Source organism: Cynoglossus semilaevis, chromosome 10 (assembly GCF_000523025.1).
Source record: "Cynoglossus semilaevis isolate Cse_v1.0 chromosome 10, Cse_v1.0, whole genome shotgun sequence".
Taxonomy (NCBI): Eukaryota; Metazoa; Chordata; class Actinopteri; order Pleuronectiformes; family Cynoglossidae; genus Cynoglossus; species Cynoglossus semilaevis.
In genome coordinates this window covers 915,147-933,678 of record NC_024316.1, presented here as the reverse complement: position 1 = coordinate 933,678, position 18,532 = coordinate 915,147, and the positions used below count along the sequence as shown (strand labels likewise).

The 18,532-nt window shown below is 40.4% G+C and overlaps 2 protein-coding genes across 2 annotated transcripts; one reads left to right on the top strand and one right to left on the bottom strand.

Moving 5' to 3' along the window:
- The first annotated feature begins 541 nt into the window (after positions 1–541).
- LOC103384455 (cyclin-dependent kinase 17-like) lies at positions 542–11,696 on the top strand. Its single transcript, XM_025059263.1, has 12 exons — positions 542–735; positions 852–914; positions 1,387–1,510; positions 2,492–2,612; positions 2,937–3,034; positions 3,513–3,618; positions 3,742–3,784; positions 4,452–4,542; positions 4,638–4,715; positions 4,986–5,102; positions 7,284–10,026; positions 10,083–11,696. Exons 1-10 carry the CDS (start codon positions 616–618, stop codon positions 5,054–5,056), a joined length of 915 nt encoding a protein of 304 aa, XP_024915031.1. The 5' UTR covers positions 542–615; the 3' UTR covers positions 5,057–5,102; positions 7,284–10,026; positions 10,083–11,696.
- A 1,031-nt stretch (positions 11,697–12,727) lies between these two features.
- LOC103384454 (parapinopsin-like) lies at positions 12,728–16,397 on the bottom strand. The gene is made up of 5 exons (XM_017035661.2): positions 15,595–16,397; positions 15,042–15,132; positions 14,320–14,557; positions 13,059–13,301; positions 12,728–12,968 (listed from the first exon to the last, which is right to left on the bottom strand). Exons 1-5 carry the CDS (start codon positions 15,932–15,934, stop codon positions 12,828–12,830), a joined length of 1,053 nt encoding a protein of 350 aa, XP_016891150.2. The 5' UTR covers positions 15,935–16,397; the 3' UTR covers positions 12,728–12,827.
- Between the last annotated feature and the right edge of the window lie 2,135 nt (positions 16,398–18,532).

The following is an 18,532-nucleotide window of genomic DNA, read 5'->3' as shown; positions in this document are numbered from 1 at the left end:
ATAGATGGATGTATAGATGGATGTATAGATGGATGGGTAGATGGATGTATAGATGGATGTATAGATGGATGGGTAGATGGATAGATAGATTGATAGATAGATAGATAGATAGAAATTAATTACTACTATTAAATATATATTGTCAACTTTAGGCTTTAAATGTGCAGTCCATTTGGATGACAAAGGTACTGTAGGTGTAAATATGAGTTTAAACAGTGTTTGTCATAATTTAGGGCACATTATTATACCCCACCTTTTTCTCACATTGGCTGACATGTGGCCCATAGTGAGATACAGCTGCAGGAAATCCATAAGTAAACAGGAGACAATTCCAAACAAGTTATTTGTTTGTTACAGTAGCACTGGAAAGGCAATAACCGCATGGCAGTTATGCCAGAAGAATCATTCTCCTGTCCCTCTATTGGAGGATCACAGGTTTGAATCCCATCTGCCTGACTGGCTTTGGTGTGTCCAGCAAGCAACAAAATCAGCATTGTATAAAAACAAGTGTGCAGTCAGACTGACATATGGGGTTAGAGGAAGGGTAAATCATCGAGTTTAAAAAAAAAAAAAATAAAAGAAGACATTGCAAAACTTGAATATAGTCAAGTCGACATGTCTTTTTTTTCCCCCCTTTCAGTTTCTCTCCTAAAAGACTTGAAACACGCGAACATCGTAACACTGCATGACATCATCCACACTGACAAGTGCCTGACACTAGTCTTTGAATATCTGGTTCGTCTGCATCTTAACTTTCTGGGTTTGAAATATATATAAAATAATAAAGTTTTTATTTGTTTGTTTACATTTTTCTTTGTCTTCTCTTTGACTCCGTCTTCCGTCTCCTTCAGGAGAAAGACCTGAAACAGTACATGGACGACTGTGGGAGTATCATGAGTGTTTACAATGTAAAAGTGAGTCACCTTCAGTGGTGTATTGTGAGAATTTAAGTCTGAATGTAACCTTTTTTTTTTTTTTTTTTTTACCTGTGCATTTTTTAATTTTATTAACTGTCTGATAATATCCGTCAGCCGATATTATTGGCTCAATATTAGCATTATTATGTAATTTCTGTAAGACCGTTATCGGTTTTTCCTCCGATAATGAAAATCCGATAACACAATGCATGGGTTGCCAAATTTGCTGGAATCGTACGTAGGGTCCTGAGATGTTTACCTCAGTTTTGGGGGCAACTGGCTGTATATATCGGTATCGGTTGATATCGGAATCGTAAGTTTCTGGACAATGTCGGCATATCGGTATCGGCAAAAAGTTAATATCGAACATCCCTACAATTAACATATCATGTTGGATAAAGTTTAATTGTATAAATACTCCTAAACTGCACCAATCTAATCAGTTCTTCTATGCTGCTGGTCTTTGCAGATCTTCCTGTTTCAGCTGCTGCGAGGTCTGGCCTACTGTCACAAAAGGAAAGTCCTGCACCGAGACCTTAAACCTCAGAACCTTCTCATCAACGAGAAAGGAGAACTTAAACTGGCTGATTTTGGTAAAACGATCAACAACTCATAGTTTTGAATTGTTACAGTCTTTGTTGGTTTTATATTAGAATTTCTATTAACATTTATTGTACTGCAGTGATATTGCAAAGAGTTCCTGGTACTTTGTTTGCAACATGCTCCTGCAGTGTAAATGAATGTAATTTCAGGACTAAGCTGCTACGTTTTTCATACACTTTGAACCCGGCAGTGATGCGGCTAATTTATGGATTTTTTACAGGCTAGTGAAGTTCATATCGCTAGCGGTCAATCACTTTTCTGGTAGGCTACCTTGTGTTATACTAGTAGCGTATATCGGTCTGTGAATGGCTGTGAGCGTATATGCGCATGGGGGGCGTGCGAGAGAAAGAACGTAGCGAAGGTTCAGAGCAAGAGAGAGAGAGAGAGAGAACGTAGCAAAGGTTCAGAGCAGTTGTCGCCCTGTCATGTTGTGAGTTGGTTATACAGGAGCTGTTAAAACTCTGAGGCTGATAATAAAGACCCCAACTTCCCTGTTTCTGTTTACCTCTGCTGCGGACAAGCACAAAGTGAAGGGAGTTAGCCCCAGAGCTAATGTTAGCTTCAGCTTTGGAGTAGATCACTAAGTCTCCCCTGTGCATTCCAACTACGGTTGGGGCGCTGAAGCAGGAAAGAGCTAACATGTAACCAGCCATGCTACAGTCACTGTTTGGAAAAAAAAGCATTTATTTAATTAAAATTTACTGTGTAAATGTGGACACCTGCGGCTTATAGAGAAGTGCAGCCTATATATGTGCAACTATTTACTATTTTACTTTTTAAATTTACTGGGTGCGACTTATATTCAGGTACGCTCAATAGTTTGGAAATGATGCTAACGTAGTTTCTATGTTAGGAAACTATAGTATATGTTGTGGTGGAAACACATATGACCTGGTCGGCTTAGTGTTGTTCCTGGTACTGCTCTTGGTTATTACTGTTCTTTTAAGGACAATTTTTCTGATTTGTTTCAGGTCTGGCTCGAGCAAAGTCTGTTCCCACAAAAACGTACTCTAATGAAGTGGTGACGTTATGGTACCGACCCCCAGATGTTCTTCTAGGTTCCACAGAATACTCCACTCCAATTGACATGTGGTCAGCATACGCGCATCTACACAAACTACAAAAAAAAAACAAAACCCAAAAAACAAACTAGAAACTGTTGATAAAACAATTGATATGTAATGATTGTATTATATTCATTTGGCTGCTTTTGTGTGAACCGGTGATGTAGTACCTCTGGTGTTTGTCTGGTGTTTTATCCATTACAACACAGTTATACAAGCTTGGTATCATAAGGCTGCAGTTTAAATCCCAAATGTTTTAATTATTATATAATTATAATAATTTACACTACATTGTAGGGCAGCTACAATGTAGTGATTTGTAATATCTTTTTTTCTTGTTCTGGCTGCTTAGGGGCGTTGGCTGCATCTTTTATGAAATGATCACAGGTCGACCCTTATTTCCTGGATCCACCGTAGAGGATGAGCTGCACCTCATATTCCGCATCCTGGGTAAAAAAAAAAAAAAAAAAAAAAAAGACTTGCATCCTTTTTTGTCTACTTGTCAAATAGTGGGGCGGGCCCCCCCTGAGGTGCCAGGGGCGTCAGGGGGGGCTTCCAATGGAATATGGCACGCTGTAGCACTGCTGTAATGCTTGAATGATAACAAGCCTCCAGTCACTAGGTGGCAGCAACATACACCAAATACATGTTTTCCGATTCTCAACTGTCCCCAAGGGGTGGGGTGGGGGCATGACAGAAATAGTATTCACTGGTAGTGTGGAAAGGACTTTCAAAAATTATAATGAAAAAAAAAAAGTGCGATAAAGAACTGCAATAATGTGTGTGATAAAGTTAAAGCGATAATAGTGCATTGATTTGCCCAGTCCTAGCTGAGTAAACAATCTTAACATTTTCTTGGTTACTACCCTGTACATGTTCAGTATGTATGTAATTGGGTGTATTTGTTTTATTCCTTCTGTCACTGTAGGAACTCCTACAGAAGAAATCTGGCCGGGAATCACAACCACTGAAGAGTTTAAAACCTACAATTTCCCACAGTATAAACCTGAATCTCTGCTCAATCATGCACCCAGGTTTGTCTATATATAAATATATATATGTGTGTGTGTGTGTGTGTGTCATATTCAAAAAGTAGACATTTGCTTTTCTGTTTGAGGTTGGCGTTAATGTTTTATCTCCTGTTTTCCCTGTTACAGAATGGACAATGACGGCCTTCATTTACTTTCATGTCTGCTACAGGTAAATATTAACCCACCTGTTGGTTTGAAGGTGAACTGTGGAAATGTTCGGAAGTCAGTTTTATTTTTGCCTTATTTTTTTTTTTTTTAAAAAAAGGCAATTTATTGCTGACTGGTAAATATTAGAAACTTACTAGGAACATATTGGAACATGCCGGATGCATCAGTGAACCAACAACTACTGTGAGCCTCGGAGATGCAGTAATTAGAATGTACTTGTTGCCCTCTGGAGTCCTTCAGAATTTGACCGACTTCTGCATCTTAGTCGAGAAAATAAGTATGTTAGCTAGGTCAGACGTGGGCAAACTATTTGATTCGTGGGTCATTCGTGGGTCACAATTGAACTAAGATAAATGACATGGAAAGGTCAAGCATAAAAGCTAAGATGCTTTTATGATTTCCCTACCCCATCTATTGGGGAAATGTGGGTATTGCAGGGAAAGTATACTGATAATATAAATAAATTACATTATTTGGAAAAGTTTGGAGGGCCGGATTAAAAAGCTGAACGGGCCACATCGGGCCCCCGGGCCTTATGATGCTGACAGGTACAGTAACACGCTGTGATGTTTGTACATTTACAGGCACAAACAGATGTGTTTGAAATATTTGAACTGTCCCTTAAGTTTTATTTTTGTATGTTTTTGTATGTGTTTGTGTGTGATTAGTTTGAGGTAAAGAGGAGAATATCAGCCGAAGAAGCTCAGAAACACGCGTACTTCAGGACTCTGGGGGAACAGCTTCAGACTTTGTCGGACAGTGAGTATAAGCACACACACATACACACACGTACACTTAAATACACTTCAAATCACACCCACAATTGCACTTTGTGTTTTTTTTTTCTCCCCCAGCTGCCTCCATATTCTCAGTTAAAGGAATCCAGCTGCAGAAGGATCCAGGGAAGAGATCCTCGGTCCACACAGACTCCTGTGAGTTACAGCTGTGTCAACTAAAACTGCTCATTTCTCTGTAGACGTTGGTGTTGGGACACTCAGAGTGGTTTAACGTCCCGCTGGAAGATGTTGCTGTAAATGCTTATGCTGTCCATTGGTCCTCTTATTGTCCATGTCTTTATATACACATCTGCTTTCTGTTCTAATAATAATTCTCTCGCTTTTCTCTCTCTTGTCTTTAACCGTCCTTTTCCTTCTTCCGTCTTTTTTTTGTTTCCCCCGAAACCATCTTCATCCCCGATAAAGCCATATCCCACAAACTAGGCTCCGCTCCCTCTCAGTTCTTCCAGAGAGAATCAACCAATCCTAGGCATTAGTGACACAGTATGACCTCTTCTTCTACTGACAGAATCAGCTCTTATGGTAAATGCTTGAACTTTTCTTTTCATCTCTTGCATCCCTGTTCTTTCACTCTCTCTCTCTCTCTCTCTCTGTCTTATATGCAAAGGCCTCAGTTCTCACTGATGCCTCTCAGGTTCAGTTTTAGCCTCAGCCTTAGCTCCAGTCTCACCCTCAGCATTTCATCCCGACTGAGTCTCTGTCCCTGTCTCCGTCTTATCATCTAAGTCTCAGTCGTAGAATCAGCCTCCGCCTCAGTGACTGGACTTCATTATCCGTCCTTTTAGCCTTAAGGTGTCTTAGCCTCAACTTCTGTTTTGGGCCTCAGCATCTAAGGGTGCACTCGCACGAGGGCCAGTGTACTGCACCCGACAACGTCTGCCCACCTAAAGTCCGGATTGAGGCCGAGGCATGGTTCACTTGGTCACGCACGTGAGCGCAAACGCCCATAAGTATGTCTTCGTAATCGTGCAGCGCGATTGACTAGCAATCACCAAGAGTGGGTTCACTCTTAACTGCGTATGAGCAACAGTCAGTTGACGTACGTGTTGGAGGCAACCGCGCTGATGCGCGCTTATCTTTGGGGTGACGGCATGCCAGCGGAGGGGCGGGCGTTCATGCTTCAGTACGTTACGGAACAACTGGCCCTACTGTGAGTGCAACCTAAGTCTAAGTCTAAGCGTCAGGCCCAGGCTCGCGCCTCTCCGTTGAGGCAGAATGTGTGTATTTAGTGTATATATATAATCCACAATTGTGATAACTCATGTGAGTACAACATCATATGAGAGTGACGGTCACTTGGTTCTCTATATTTTCAGTCATCTTCCGGTTTCTGCAGAGAGAGATGTAGCTGTAAGTTTTGCTTTGACTTGGTTGGATGTTCCGCTTGGTGTGCAGTGTTTGAAGTGTATGTCCTCATTGGGGCATTGGTACCATAGCTAGGGAAATACAACAATCAGTACTTTATAATAATATGAGTGTGCTCGTGTGTTAAGAGTTTCACAGAGTTTTGGCCTTTTTTATGTCTCTGTTTCCTTGTTTGCTGAAAATAGTTACGAAGGCCGTGATGGTTTAAGGAGCGGACTCAGAAAGTATTGTCTTTAAGTATTGTATTGGATTTTAATAACAGAGCCATCTAGTGGTCTTGTAGAAGTAACTGCACATATATGTATATACTGTAGATATACCAAAAACTGAAACAATTTTCCCCTAAGGAATCAATGTAAAATTGATTAGTCCGTTCAGAATCCAGATGACAAACTTTTTTAACAGTATTTTGTGTTCAGGTTCATGCAGGAAACCAATGAAAATCATTACATTTAACAAAAAAAAAGATAAACACAACTGAATAAAGCTATAAATAGGAAAGCCAACTGTAGCATGGCTGGTTACCCGTTAACTATGTCCCGCTGTGGAGCCCCGACCGTAGTTGGAATGCACAGGGGAGACTTAGTGATCTGCTCCAGGGCTGAAGCTAACATTAGCTCCCGGGGCTAACTCCCTTTACTTTGTGCTTGTCCACAGCAGAGGTAAACAGAAACAGGGAAGTTGGGGTCTTTATTATCAGCCCCACTGACCACAACAGAACATAAACAGAGTGTTAACAGCTCCTGTATAACCAACTCACACTTAAACTCAAAGCTCAAACTCTTAAGCTCAAACTGCTCTCAACTTTAGCTACCGTTCTCTCTCATGCGCGCCCCTTGCACATATACGCTCACAGCCATTCACAGACAGACATACGCTACTAGTATAACACACAGTAGCCTACCAGAAAAGTCATTGATCGCTAGCGGTATGAACTTCGCTAGCCTATAAAAATCCATAAATTAGCCGCATTATTGTCTACGCTGCAGGGTTCAAAGTGTTTTACGGTATGATGTTACCGCTGTGTTAGCGTAGGTGAGTGACTTATGTACACTATGCGAGTTCTGACGTATGAAGAAAATCGAGTTACGTCGTGCCCGAGGAACCCAATTCCAGAAATACCGTATAGTAAAAGCAACAAAACGTTATTTAAGAACATAAATCATAAACAGAAAAAAAACCCCAAAAAACTCAACTAAATGGTTGACGTTAAGTGTGCATTTTTAACTGACGTGTGTTTTTTGTGCGTTTTTTTTTTTTTTGTTGTAGTGCGTTTGTATTTGTCCTCATTGAACTGTTTTAAGGAACCCTGTTTATGTCTCTTTCTCTGTTCCTCAGCCCAGGGGAAGAACAGGAGACAGAGTGTGTTGTTTTAAGGCCGACAGGACACTGAGGTCAAGAGGACGCTCATACACTGGTGGATCTAACCTAATCACACACGTGAAGCTCACCAAAAAAAAAACACACACACACACACACACAAAAACACACATACATTCTGAAGGAGCCACAGCCTCACTCCCCTTCTAAGACTGAACAGTTGATTTCTTACTTGACTTTAGAATGAAGAGATTAGGATTTCATTTCAAAAATGAAATGACCTAAAGCTGGAAAGAGGGCAGACTGAGGGACATTCTATTTCCCCTTCCTCCTCCTCCTCCTCCTCTTGCTGCTGCTGGCGCCGCTGCTACCGACGCTGTCCACAAAGTCAGCACTGGCACACAACCTACTGCATTAGTGAAGTGGAAATAGGTCGAAAGGAGAAACGTGACAAATTTAGTCAAAGAAGGTTTTGGTTTTTTTTTTTATTACTGTTATTTTTTGAGTTGTTTTTTGGATGTGAGGTTGAGCTGCAGAACTTGATGATACACGTAAAAGACTTAAGACTTTATCTCAGCCTCAAACCCTTTTTTTTTTTTTTTTTTTTTTTTACTTTGTCTTCTTTAATCATGCTGCCTCCAACACAAACACAAGTAAAAGGATTGTTACTGCTGGATCTTTGCTGTTAGACATGTTTTCCAAAGGGGTATGAAACATTGGTGACTCCTGCACAGAGTTGACAGAGAAAACAACTGATTTGAGGTCGAAGGATCGGAGGAGCTGCTGTTCAACTGCTGCCTTGTTCCTCATCTTTGTCACAATTTAAAAAAAAAAAAAAAAGTTAAAATAAAAAGCTAACAACGTATTAACTTAGTGTTGGATCCACAACTACTAGTGAAAAATTAGGTTTTTAATATGTGTGTTTCACTGGTGTGTACTCACTCAACTATATATCAAATCACATAGACCAGGCATGGGCAAACTAAGGTGCGGGGGCCGGATGCGGCACAGCTTTTTAATTCGGCCCGCCGAACTTTTCCAAATGATATAATTTATTTAATGATAATATAAATTATATTTACATTTATATTATCATTATCTTCCTTTTCCCTGCAATACCCAGTTTCCCCACTAGTTGGCGTAGAAAATGATAAAAGCATTTTAGCATTTTAGCCTCTTATGCATGACTTTTACATGTCATTTATCTTAGTTCACATGAACTCTCCATCTATCTGCTCCTGACCCCGCCCCCCCACTGTTCAATTTTAGGCCAATTGGGGCCCGCGAGTCAAATGTTTGCCCACGCCTGACATAGACAATACCCACAAGTTTCACATCACCACAGACAGTGGATTCACTATTATTGTCCATAATAAGTGCCCTATATTCCCTTTTTATAATAATATCCGCAACACACAAAGTGTCCAGATGAGGCAGTAGAGAGCGAGCAGCTACTGTGTCCGTGTCCAAGCTAAAATCACTAAGGTTCTCTGAAGACTTTGGCGCAAGTATTGTGCAGAAACGAATACACTAGCATCAAGTTGTAATTTGAAATAGAGCATGTGACTTTTAACTGCCCCGGTTTTATGGAAGTAACTCTGTAGTACTTTGGTCCGGTGGTCAAGAAAAAACTACCTGATTCAGTACATGATGAGGACAAAGATGGAGGACAGCAGGGTGCTGTCTAAATCCTATGTGCTTATCCCGGTACAATTACACTCCACTTTTCTTCACCGAGACTCATGACTTTGTCTGGGGACCCAAACATTCCCTCTTTGCAATGATGTTACCTCTTCCTTTAGATCGTTCTAGAACCCAGCCTTTTCCCGCTGAGCACCAACTTTAATTGAATATTTAATTTTTAATATGTGTTTAATACTGTTTTTTTTTTTTTTTTATTTGTGTATATATTCGATCGTATGGTTTTTGAGCCATCTGAAGTAATGGAACTTTTCAGGAGTAAGGTTCGGCAGCTGCCAACCCCAGAGATGGACGTTTATTGCACATTCCCAGAGCTCAGGACTTAAAGTTAGCGTTGTTTTGATAAATGCCTTTCCTTTAGACCAGTGTGTGTCCTGTGCAAAGCTGTTATAAAGTTGGTTAGAAAGAACATTGTTTTTTTTTTTTTTTTTAAACGTTTGTCTTTTGATGAGGTTCTCATTCACTGTTTTGAGTTGGGGTAAGTAGGATCTCTTTTTGAAGGTCTTTGTTTTGCCTCAGCAGTTGGGGCGCGGGGGCTCTTTTCTCTTTTCTGCACTGCCCTGTGATTTGCAAAGCCCCTATTTTTTTTTCCCTCTGATTATTATTGAATTATTGATGAAGATTTAGAGATATGACTTTAATGTTGCTGTTAAAACGTCCTGTCTGTTCTTTGTTGTTGTTGTTTTTTGTTTTTTTTCTTTACGTATTCCGAAGATTATAATTGGTTCCCGCGTGTTGAGAGCTGCTGATATGCTGCTGTTAAATGAATATGTCCACACAGGGTGAATGGATAGTTCAGGGTCAACAGGGTCATGAGGCAGTATTAGAGCACCATACTCAAACGCAAGGGGACACAGCAGTTCTTGGTTCCGTCATGGACACCTGCATTTTGATTATTCCAATTTTACACCAACTTTAACCTGTGTTGTTTACTCCAGTCAGTGCCTATAGTCTCTAGTCTCCTCATGTTTCAAGCATAGACTCCAGGTCACTTTATTTGGCAAATGTGGCTGAATCTCTAGGTCCATAAAGCTAGGCGTTAAAGAAAGGGAATGTCACAGTATTTGGCAAATGTGGCTGAATCTCTAGATAAAGCTAGGCGTTAAAGAAAAGGAGTGTCCTGCCTAACTAAGCGCTAATGCCTCTTAGCATCCGACAGGGCGCCACCTCACGCTGTTTCTGAAGCAAACACTGGTGTGCTGACATGCAAACATCTCTGTCAGCTAAATTGCTAATTAGCTGCTATTTGATTTAATTTCATTTCAAAATGCCACATCAACAATTGCGTTCCTTCAATCCCAGACCGTAAATAAGACCCAAACTGATGACTTAAGCTCCAATTCTGAAGTACTTGACTCCAACCTTTCATACTGAACCTCGACTTAGCATATGAAAAGACCTGGTATTGACCACACCACAGTTTTCTTTGATGACCTGGACTCACAACTAATTGGATTTCAGCGCTTGTGTGACACAAATCTCGCAAACTAACGTCAGTGTTCTTTACGTCAAAGCTGTAGGACCTGTAATCAACTCTGACTTGACTTGAAAGTTACGTAATTTTAGCGACTTGTTGGGAGACTCGGACATCAACACTGCCCCGTGAGCACCTGTCGGAGCGTCGTAGTGTAAAGATTGTTTGTCTTCAGACTGTCCTGTAAAAAACAGTTCTTTGTTTCCTTCAGTTCATTTAAAACGAAAGCAATATCCCTGCAGTTTGGTTTAAAACAAAGCCAAGGTCCAAATCAGAAGTCTTCAACTCAGAGAAGGAGGAAATGAGTGACTGTGATTGATCAAACTGTAAGACTTGATTTATATAAATCTTTGTGTTTTTCTATAAAGTGCTGGATTCAAAAGGCTGGCGTGTATCTGCACATGGACACACTTGTATCTGTATAGAGTACAGCAGTGGTCCCCAACCTTTTTGTACCAAGGACAGGTCGGCCATTAGGGGCCGTTACTGCGGACCAGTAACACCAGGCCGATGTTGGAGGATTGTTAAATTTTCAAAATAAAACATCTTTTAGACTTTATTCCCCTAGAGTCTGAATGACGTATTATTTTGAAATATTACCAGATTATCTTTAAATGTTGATGAATATGACTGAATTATCTTCAAATGAAGTAAATTAGTAAAAATAAGGATTTTATTTTTTTTATTGTGTCCCACTGCGGCCCGGTAACAATGGACCGGTATCGGTCCACAGACCTGGGGTTGGGGACCCCTGGACTACAGTATACAGATTTTTTTTTTTTTGAGAAGTCCCACTGTTTCCAAACACATGCATTGTCAGATATTTTTTCTAAATAAAACCATGACAATTTACAAGATCAACCAAAAACGCCCATTAAACTAATTTTTGATTAGCTATATCTGAGATCATTAAATGGTTGACTCTGGACATTGTCTTGGTCTGGGACAATCTTTAGTGACAATTTGGTTTTAAAGATTTAAAGCTGAAAAAAAAAACCCTTAACCTTACCTCCTTTAAAATTTAACAGTGGGGATTTTTTTTTAACTTGGACTATTTTCAGGACTTTGTCTATTTTTCTTGTATGATCTATTGCTAATAACATTTATTTTTCTTGATGGAACTATCAGTTGGAGACATGAAAGTGGCAGAGGTGCGAGTGTGTGGTGGATGTGAACCATGTTTGAGCACAGAACCTTCAGAAGCAACAAGTATGTGTGTATCTGATAATAATTCAATAAAACTCAGATTGCGTGTATGTCCTTTTCTGTCCCTTGCGGAGAAGGCCTGCAGGCTTTGACCATTGCACAGTCTGAAGATGAATTCAAAATTGTCTTCAGGATGTATGAACAAAAGTGAGCAGTGAGATTTGGTTTAGGAAACACAAAGTAGTATTCTGTTTGCACGGCAGCAATTTATATATATATGTATATATTTCTTGTGACTCACAACAATAATATTATTACATTTAAATATTAAACCAAAGTTATTTCCCACTCCCAGGGTATGATCATTTACCAATAATATATACTGTATATATAAATATATGTGTGTGTTTGTATATATGTATATATGTATATATATGCACGTATATACACATGTAAATATACATACACACTGTAAATACATATATAATATATACCGCCTATATAAGTATATATGTATGTGTATATATATGCACATATATACACATTAAATATACATATATACATACACACTGTAAATACATATATAATATATATATCCTATATAAGTATATATGTATGTGTATATATATGCACATATATACACATTAAATATACATATATACATACACACTGTAAATACATATATAATATATATATCCTATATAAGTATATATGTATGTGTATATATATGCACATATATACACATGTAAATATACATATATACATACACACTGTAAATACATATATAATATATATATCCTATATAAGTATATATGTATGTGTATATATATGCACATATATACACATTAAATATACATATATACATACACACTGTAAATACATATATAATATATATATCCTATATAAGTATATATGTATGTGTATATATATGCACATATATACACATGTAAAAGTAGCATAATAAGTGGCATAAAGGACATTTTATCATGTTTAATGAGAGACATTACAGTGTCAAGAGACTAGCAGGACAACATAGGATGTCTTCTGATATTTCTTCACCTCCATGTTTAAACTTCTGTTTGTTTCACTGAGGTAAAAACTATTAAAACCCCCCCCCAAAAAAACCCACTGAGGTAAAAACTATAAAAAAAAAAACAACCTTTTTTTTATAGAAACAAAAACAAGGACAAACAAAACTTCTAGATGATGGAGGTCCTTCACAGGTATCTTTGTTGTCACTTTCACTCTTTCAAGGATTGTTTAGGTGAGACTCTTTGACTCCTGTTCAGAGTCGCCACAGTCATTTCCCCCTCTGACGTCTGAGCGTCAGATCCACACGGGTTCCATCCACACAGAATCGTTGGTATGGCATATCGTCGGAGCTGAAGAAAAAAAACATGTTGTTAATGACGAAAGATTTTTTTTTTTCTTTTTTTGGGGGTGGGGGGGTGAGGATCACACTAAAGGATTACCTGTCTGTTCATGAAAACATATATGATGGGGTTGTAGACAGTGCTGCTCTTGGCCAGAAAAACTGGTACAGTTGCAATAAGGGGGTTGATGTACAGACTTGAGTCTAGGATTATGGCCAAAGCCATGGCAGCGTACGGCAGCCAGGTGAGCAGGAAGGCCAGCACCATCACCACCACCATACGAGCCACCTGGACCTCCACGCGGTTGGTGCTGCTGCCCTCAGATACTTGCAGCTTGGTCACCTTTGAGAAAAAGAAAAATATTTTTATTGTAAAGTTCAGGGTCCGGTTTGGTTCTCTATGATACTGATGCCTCTCTGGCTGCAAACTTTCTGCTATTGGGTTCATAGATGTTATACAAACAGACGGACTTATTTGTGTTGCACTGAACTCAAAAACATCAAAAAGTTGTTTTTACTTCGAATGGTTCGTTAGAAGTTCTTCATGTCTGGTAATGATACTGCAACTGTAGGCCGCGGTTGCAATAGTGTCCCTATTTTTTTTTCCTGAAATGTTGACCAAATATTGAGCATTGGGTTGCGCTGTCGCTAGGTCTTACACAGAAAAATCTGTCTTTGTTCAGACATTAGGTTGCGGATGGTTGTATGCAGGGAAATTTTGAAATTATATACATTGAAATTGTTTAACTCAGGGGTCACCAACGTGGTGCCTGGGGTCATCTGGTAGCCACCGTGGACTACCTAAACTACCCGCGGGGTATGTTCTAAAAATAGAACTAGTCAACAAGATGGTTACTGTGTTTTTGAATCAGTTTTACTTGATATTTAAATGGCGGCAGTGGTGATGGGAAGAAGAGTGTCTGCTATAATATGTCCCAGACCTAATTATTATTACAATGTTCAGGAAGTCTGTATCAGACACTTCAAGTGTCCTTGAAGTACTGTAGCTCTCAGTTTCAAAAAGGTCGGTGACCCCTGGTTTAAATCGTTCTTCTCTGTCATTTTCTGCTCAGTTTGAGCTTCTCAGTAATGTCTACAGCGTGAGTCAAACTCAAGGCACGGGGGGACCAAACTTGGTCTGCCAAGTTATTTTGTATGGCCGTATCCTCATTAATTACAAGATCATATTACACAGAAATGTACAATATTTGTTTGAAACATTCATTAATACATTATGGAGTCGCTGATGTACCTGCTGCCATGTGATTGGTTGATAGGACATTACATGTATAGAATCACCTCTTTCAGTGTAGGTCACTCACCACAGCCCTAAGACAAACATACAGAGTCCACCTTCTCACCTGCCGTAGGGTCCACAGCAGTCTTGCGTAGGACACCATGATGATGGAGAAGGGCACGGCGAAGCAAAGAAAAAAGTAAATTACTATGTAGGACATGTTCCCATAGTCTCTGCTGTACCAGTTAGGGGCACAGGATAACTCCAATCCCTCCAGTTCAAAACTTCCCCAACCAAAAAGAGGTGGAGTATTCCAGATGAAGGACCATACCCACGACAGAACCACGCCAGCCACTGCATGTCTGGAAAAACCAAATACATGTAAGACGCTGATTTCCTCGACATGCAAATCACAAGAGATTCTATTAGATAGAACTGTATTTTATCCCCTGAGAGTTCCTAAACCTGAACTGTGGATGTAGGTGGATGTTAGAGTAAGAAGTATTAGTATACGAGTGGATATTAGTAGATTTGAATTGTAGGTCAGTAGTAGTAGTAAATAGTACGTTCGTAAATTAGTGAATTAGTATATTAAGGTGGCGCTTTGGCCCAGAGGCAATGTCTCTGTCATTGGTGTGGAACACCAGTGTTCACCTCCTGGGCAAGTTCGAATCCCGGTTATAGTCCTTCCAGTGGACATTGCCTCTGGGCCAAAGCGCAACTCACTGATTTTCAAATTAAGAAAAAGAAACTACAGACTTAAGATATGTTAACATTCTCATTGGCATTTTCCGATATATACATTGTTGAAAAGGTTTGCTGCAAATGAAATGAATTGGTTACTACCTGGTCTGGAACAGAACAGCCCCCATAGGATAACATACCACAATGTAACGTTCCACAGAAATAACTGCAACTGTACAAAGACTGGCTATACCTGTGAAAAAGTAGAAATCAAAGAAATACACTCAATGCTCTGCATTACTCAACTTAATAGACATCAGTATATGTCACAGAGTAAAGCAGGGGTCACCAAACTTTGTAAGAGTTCCCCAGACTTCCCCAACAATGTAATAATAATCAATTCTGGGACATACAACAGTAGACACTGTTCTTACCATCGTCATTGACCCATTTGAATATCACTGCAAGTGTAACTGATTCCAAAAGCACAGTAACAGTACAGTTTTGACCCTCTTGTTGACTAGTTTAATTTTAGAACATACCCCGGGGAAACCTTTGACATTTGTTGGTAACATTTCTGTTTGCTCTAGTTTAATTGTGGCTGAATGTTAACTTATTTTCTACTGACTTTACTGTACATTATCTTTTGACTTACGTGAAAATATACGTCATGTATGAATCACTAAAGTACTTCAGTACATTATTGCTCTCTCACCAAAGAAGGCAACAGCAAAGCCCTCCAGAGTGCAGCCCACGGAGCCCAGACTGAAGTAACCCAAGGCACTGGTGACCGTGGTGGGCAGGCCTCCAAACAGCGCACAGCCCAGGTCACAGACGGCCAGGTTGACCAGGGCGAAGCTGAGAGGCTGACGCAGCTGACGATGTTTGAGCATCACAACAATCACAAGGACATTCAGAATGATCGCCGCCACTGAGAAGCTGCCCATGATGGAGGCTAAAAGAGTGTAACCACCTCTGCTGATCCATGGCTGGTCTCGATCAGCAGAGTTCAAACGCCACGTGGAATTTCCGTCCTGGGGAGATAGGATCAGCATTCTGTATCTGGTTCAAATTGTCCGTAAAAAAACGCAGTTACAAATTTGCATCAGGAATCCTCTCAAAACATCTCCAGACACTTTATAACAGTGTAAGTCAGGAGCAGGTGCTGTCATTACACCGGTAGCAAGTTGTCTGACACAGAGGTAGACATGCATGTGCATTTAACTTGATTTAAAACCCTAGTTAGCGCCAATTCTCCAAATCCTCAAATCCGGATTGCGATCAAGATTATTCGGAGAAAGACCGTCTTAGGATTGTGCTTTCAGTGAACTCAGAAGAGGCAGCTGTTCCCTGAGTAATGAAGCCCGTGTGGTTGCAGTGGGCACAACAAGGTCAGATATCAGCAGCACTCAGGTCAAGTCAAGTCAAGCCCATTTTCTTTATAGACCAAATGCACAGATAACATTTTGCCTACAGTGACTTTTTTGTTACATTTTTTGGGCTTACGTTTACAATACATGGCAGGTTGTAAGTTGAACAAATATTAAAAACAAAATTAGATCACAGGATAAGTAGGCATTTTTACCCTTTTTACCAGTCTTTACCATACTTTGTACTAGTGTCAGGAGGGCCGAATAAGAAAGCCGAACGTGCCGTACCTGGCCCTCGGGCCGTAGTTTGCCCATGTCTGCTCTAGTGTGTACAGTCTCTACGTACTGTCAGTATTGTGTGACACTTTAAATGTATGGTTGTTTTTATTTTTCTAAATCAATGTATTGATTTAGAAACATTTTTCTATCTACAAAATGAAAGTTTGATTTAATTTTTTTATTTAAATTTTAAAATGGCCATTTTTAAAATGATAAGGTACTGTATTTTCCAGTTTTTAACTTTTGATACGGTGCCTGCGTTTTCCCTCCTGGTCAGTAGAGAGCAGTAGAGGTGCAATCCTACCGTATTATAAAGGCTTTTGAAAAACACTGCCCTGTCAACATGGCGTCCTCCGTAAAGAAAGCAGCTCATGATGTCGCTTCTCGTAAAAGGACAGAAGATGTTCTTTTATCGGAATCAGGAATAGAGTTTAGTTCCCTGCTGCTGTCAGGGAAAGTTTTGGAAGGACTTACAGCTGCTGGCTTTTATAAACCGTCACCGATACAGCTGAAGGCGATTCCACTTGGACGATGTGGACTCGGTGAGTCTGATACTAAAATGATATCGATGTGTACGTGTTGCCGTTTTAGAAAAGTATGAAGCGGAGCGTTTAGCTTATTTAAAAAAAAAAAAAGAAAAAAAAAGCGAACTTAGACCAGGAAGAGTCAGCGCTTTTGCATCATTTCCAAAACCTATGCTCTTGGACTTCCACTTGACGAAGTCGAAAGAAGAAGCAGACATACACTTTAACAATCACACACGCTGTTAAAATGCAAATAGTACAACAGTTGTCAAGGTCAGCTTTATTGTCAATACCTTCACATGTACAGAACATACAGAGGTATCGAAATTACGTTCCTCGCCTTCCCGTGCGCTGACAGACATAGACAATACTGAATGAAAAACATTAAGGTGCAATAACAATAAGGTGCATGTGTAGCTTTAAGGTGCTGTATGGTCTGTAAAAATATATACATGAGGTACATAATAAATATAGTAATAATATAATTAGCAGCAGATGAGGTGGTAATAGTGCATTGTATTACAAGTCAATAGTGCATTTATGGCATTTCAACAGTGCGGTGGATATGTAAAAGAGGCAAAGGTACAGGTGGATGGTGGTGAGTACGGAGGCAGACAGTGCAGTGAGGGGGAGGGGGAGCAGCAGATGAGGTGGTAATAGTGCATTGTATTACAAGTCAATAGTGCATTTATGGCATTTCAAGTGGGAGTGATTGTGGGTGGAGAGGGGAGAGAGTTCAGTAGCCTAACAGCATGGTGAATGCAGCTGTTAGTGAGTCTGGTGGTGCGGGCTAAGAGGCTCCTGTAGCGCTTCCCAGAGGGCAGGAGGCTGAACAGGCCGTGTGCAGGGTGGGTGTCGTCACTCACAATTGTGATGGCTTTGCGAGTGAGGCGTGTGGTGTACAGGTCCGTTAGTGAGGGGAGTGGAGCACCAATGATCTTTCTAGCTGTGTTCACTATGCGCTGCAGGGCTCTCCTGTTGTAGTCAGTGCAGCTCCCGCCCCACACAGTGATGCAGCTTGAAAGGATGCTTTCGATGGTTCCTCTGTAGAAAATGGTCATGATTGGTGGTGACGCGTTTGCCCGTTTCAGTTTGCGCAGGAAGTAGAGGCGCTGTTGTGCCTTCTTTGCCAGTGATGTGGTGTTGGTGGTCCAGGAGAGGTCCTCGCTGATATGCACCCCCAGAAATCTAGTGCTGCTCACTCTCTCCACAGCAGCACCGTCGATGGTCAGTGGTGGGTGTTCGGCGCGGCATCTCTGGAAGTTGATGACAATTTCCTTCGTCTTGCTGACATTCAGCACGAGGTTATTGTCTTTACACTACGTGGTAAGAAGGTCCACCTCTTTCCTGTAGTGAGTCTTGTCGCCCCTGGTGATGAGACCCACCAGAGTTGTGTTGTCCGCAAACTTCACCAGGTGGTTGGAGTTGTGGGTTGCTGTGCAGTCGTGTGTCAGTAGGGTGAAGAGCAGAGGACTGAGTA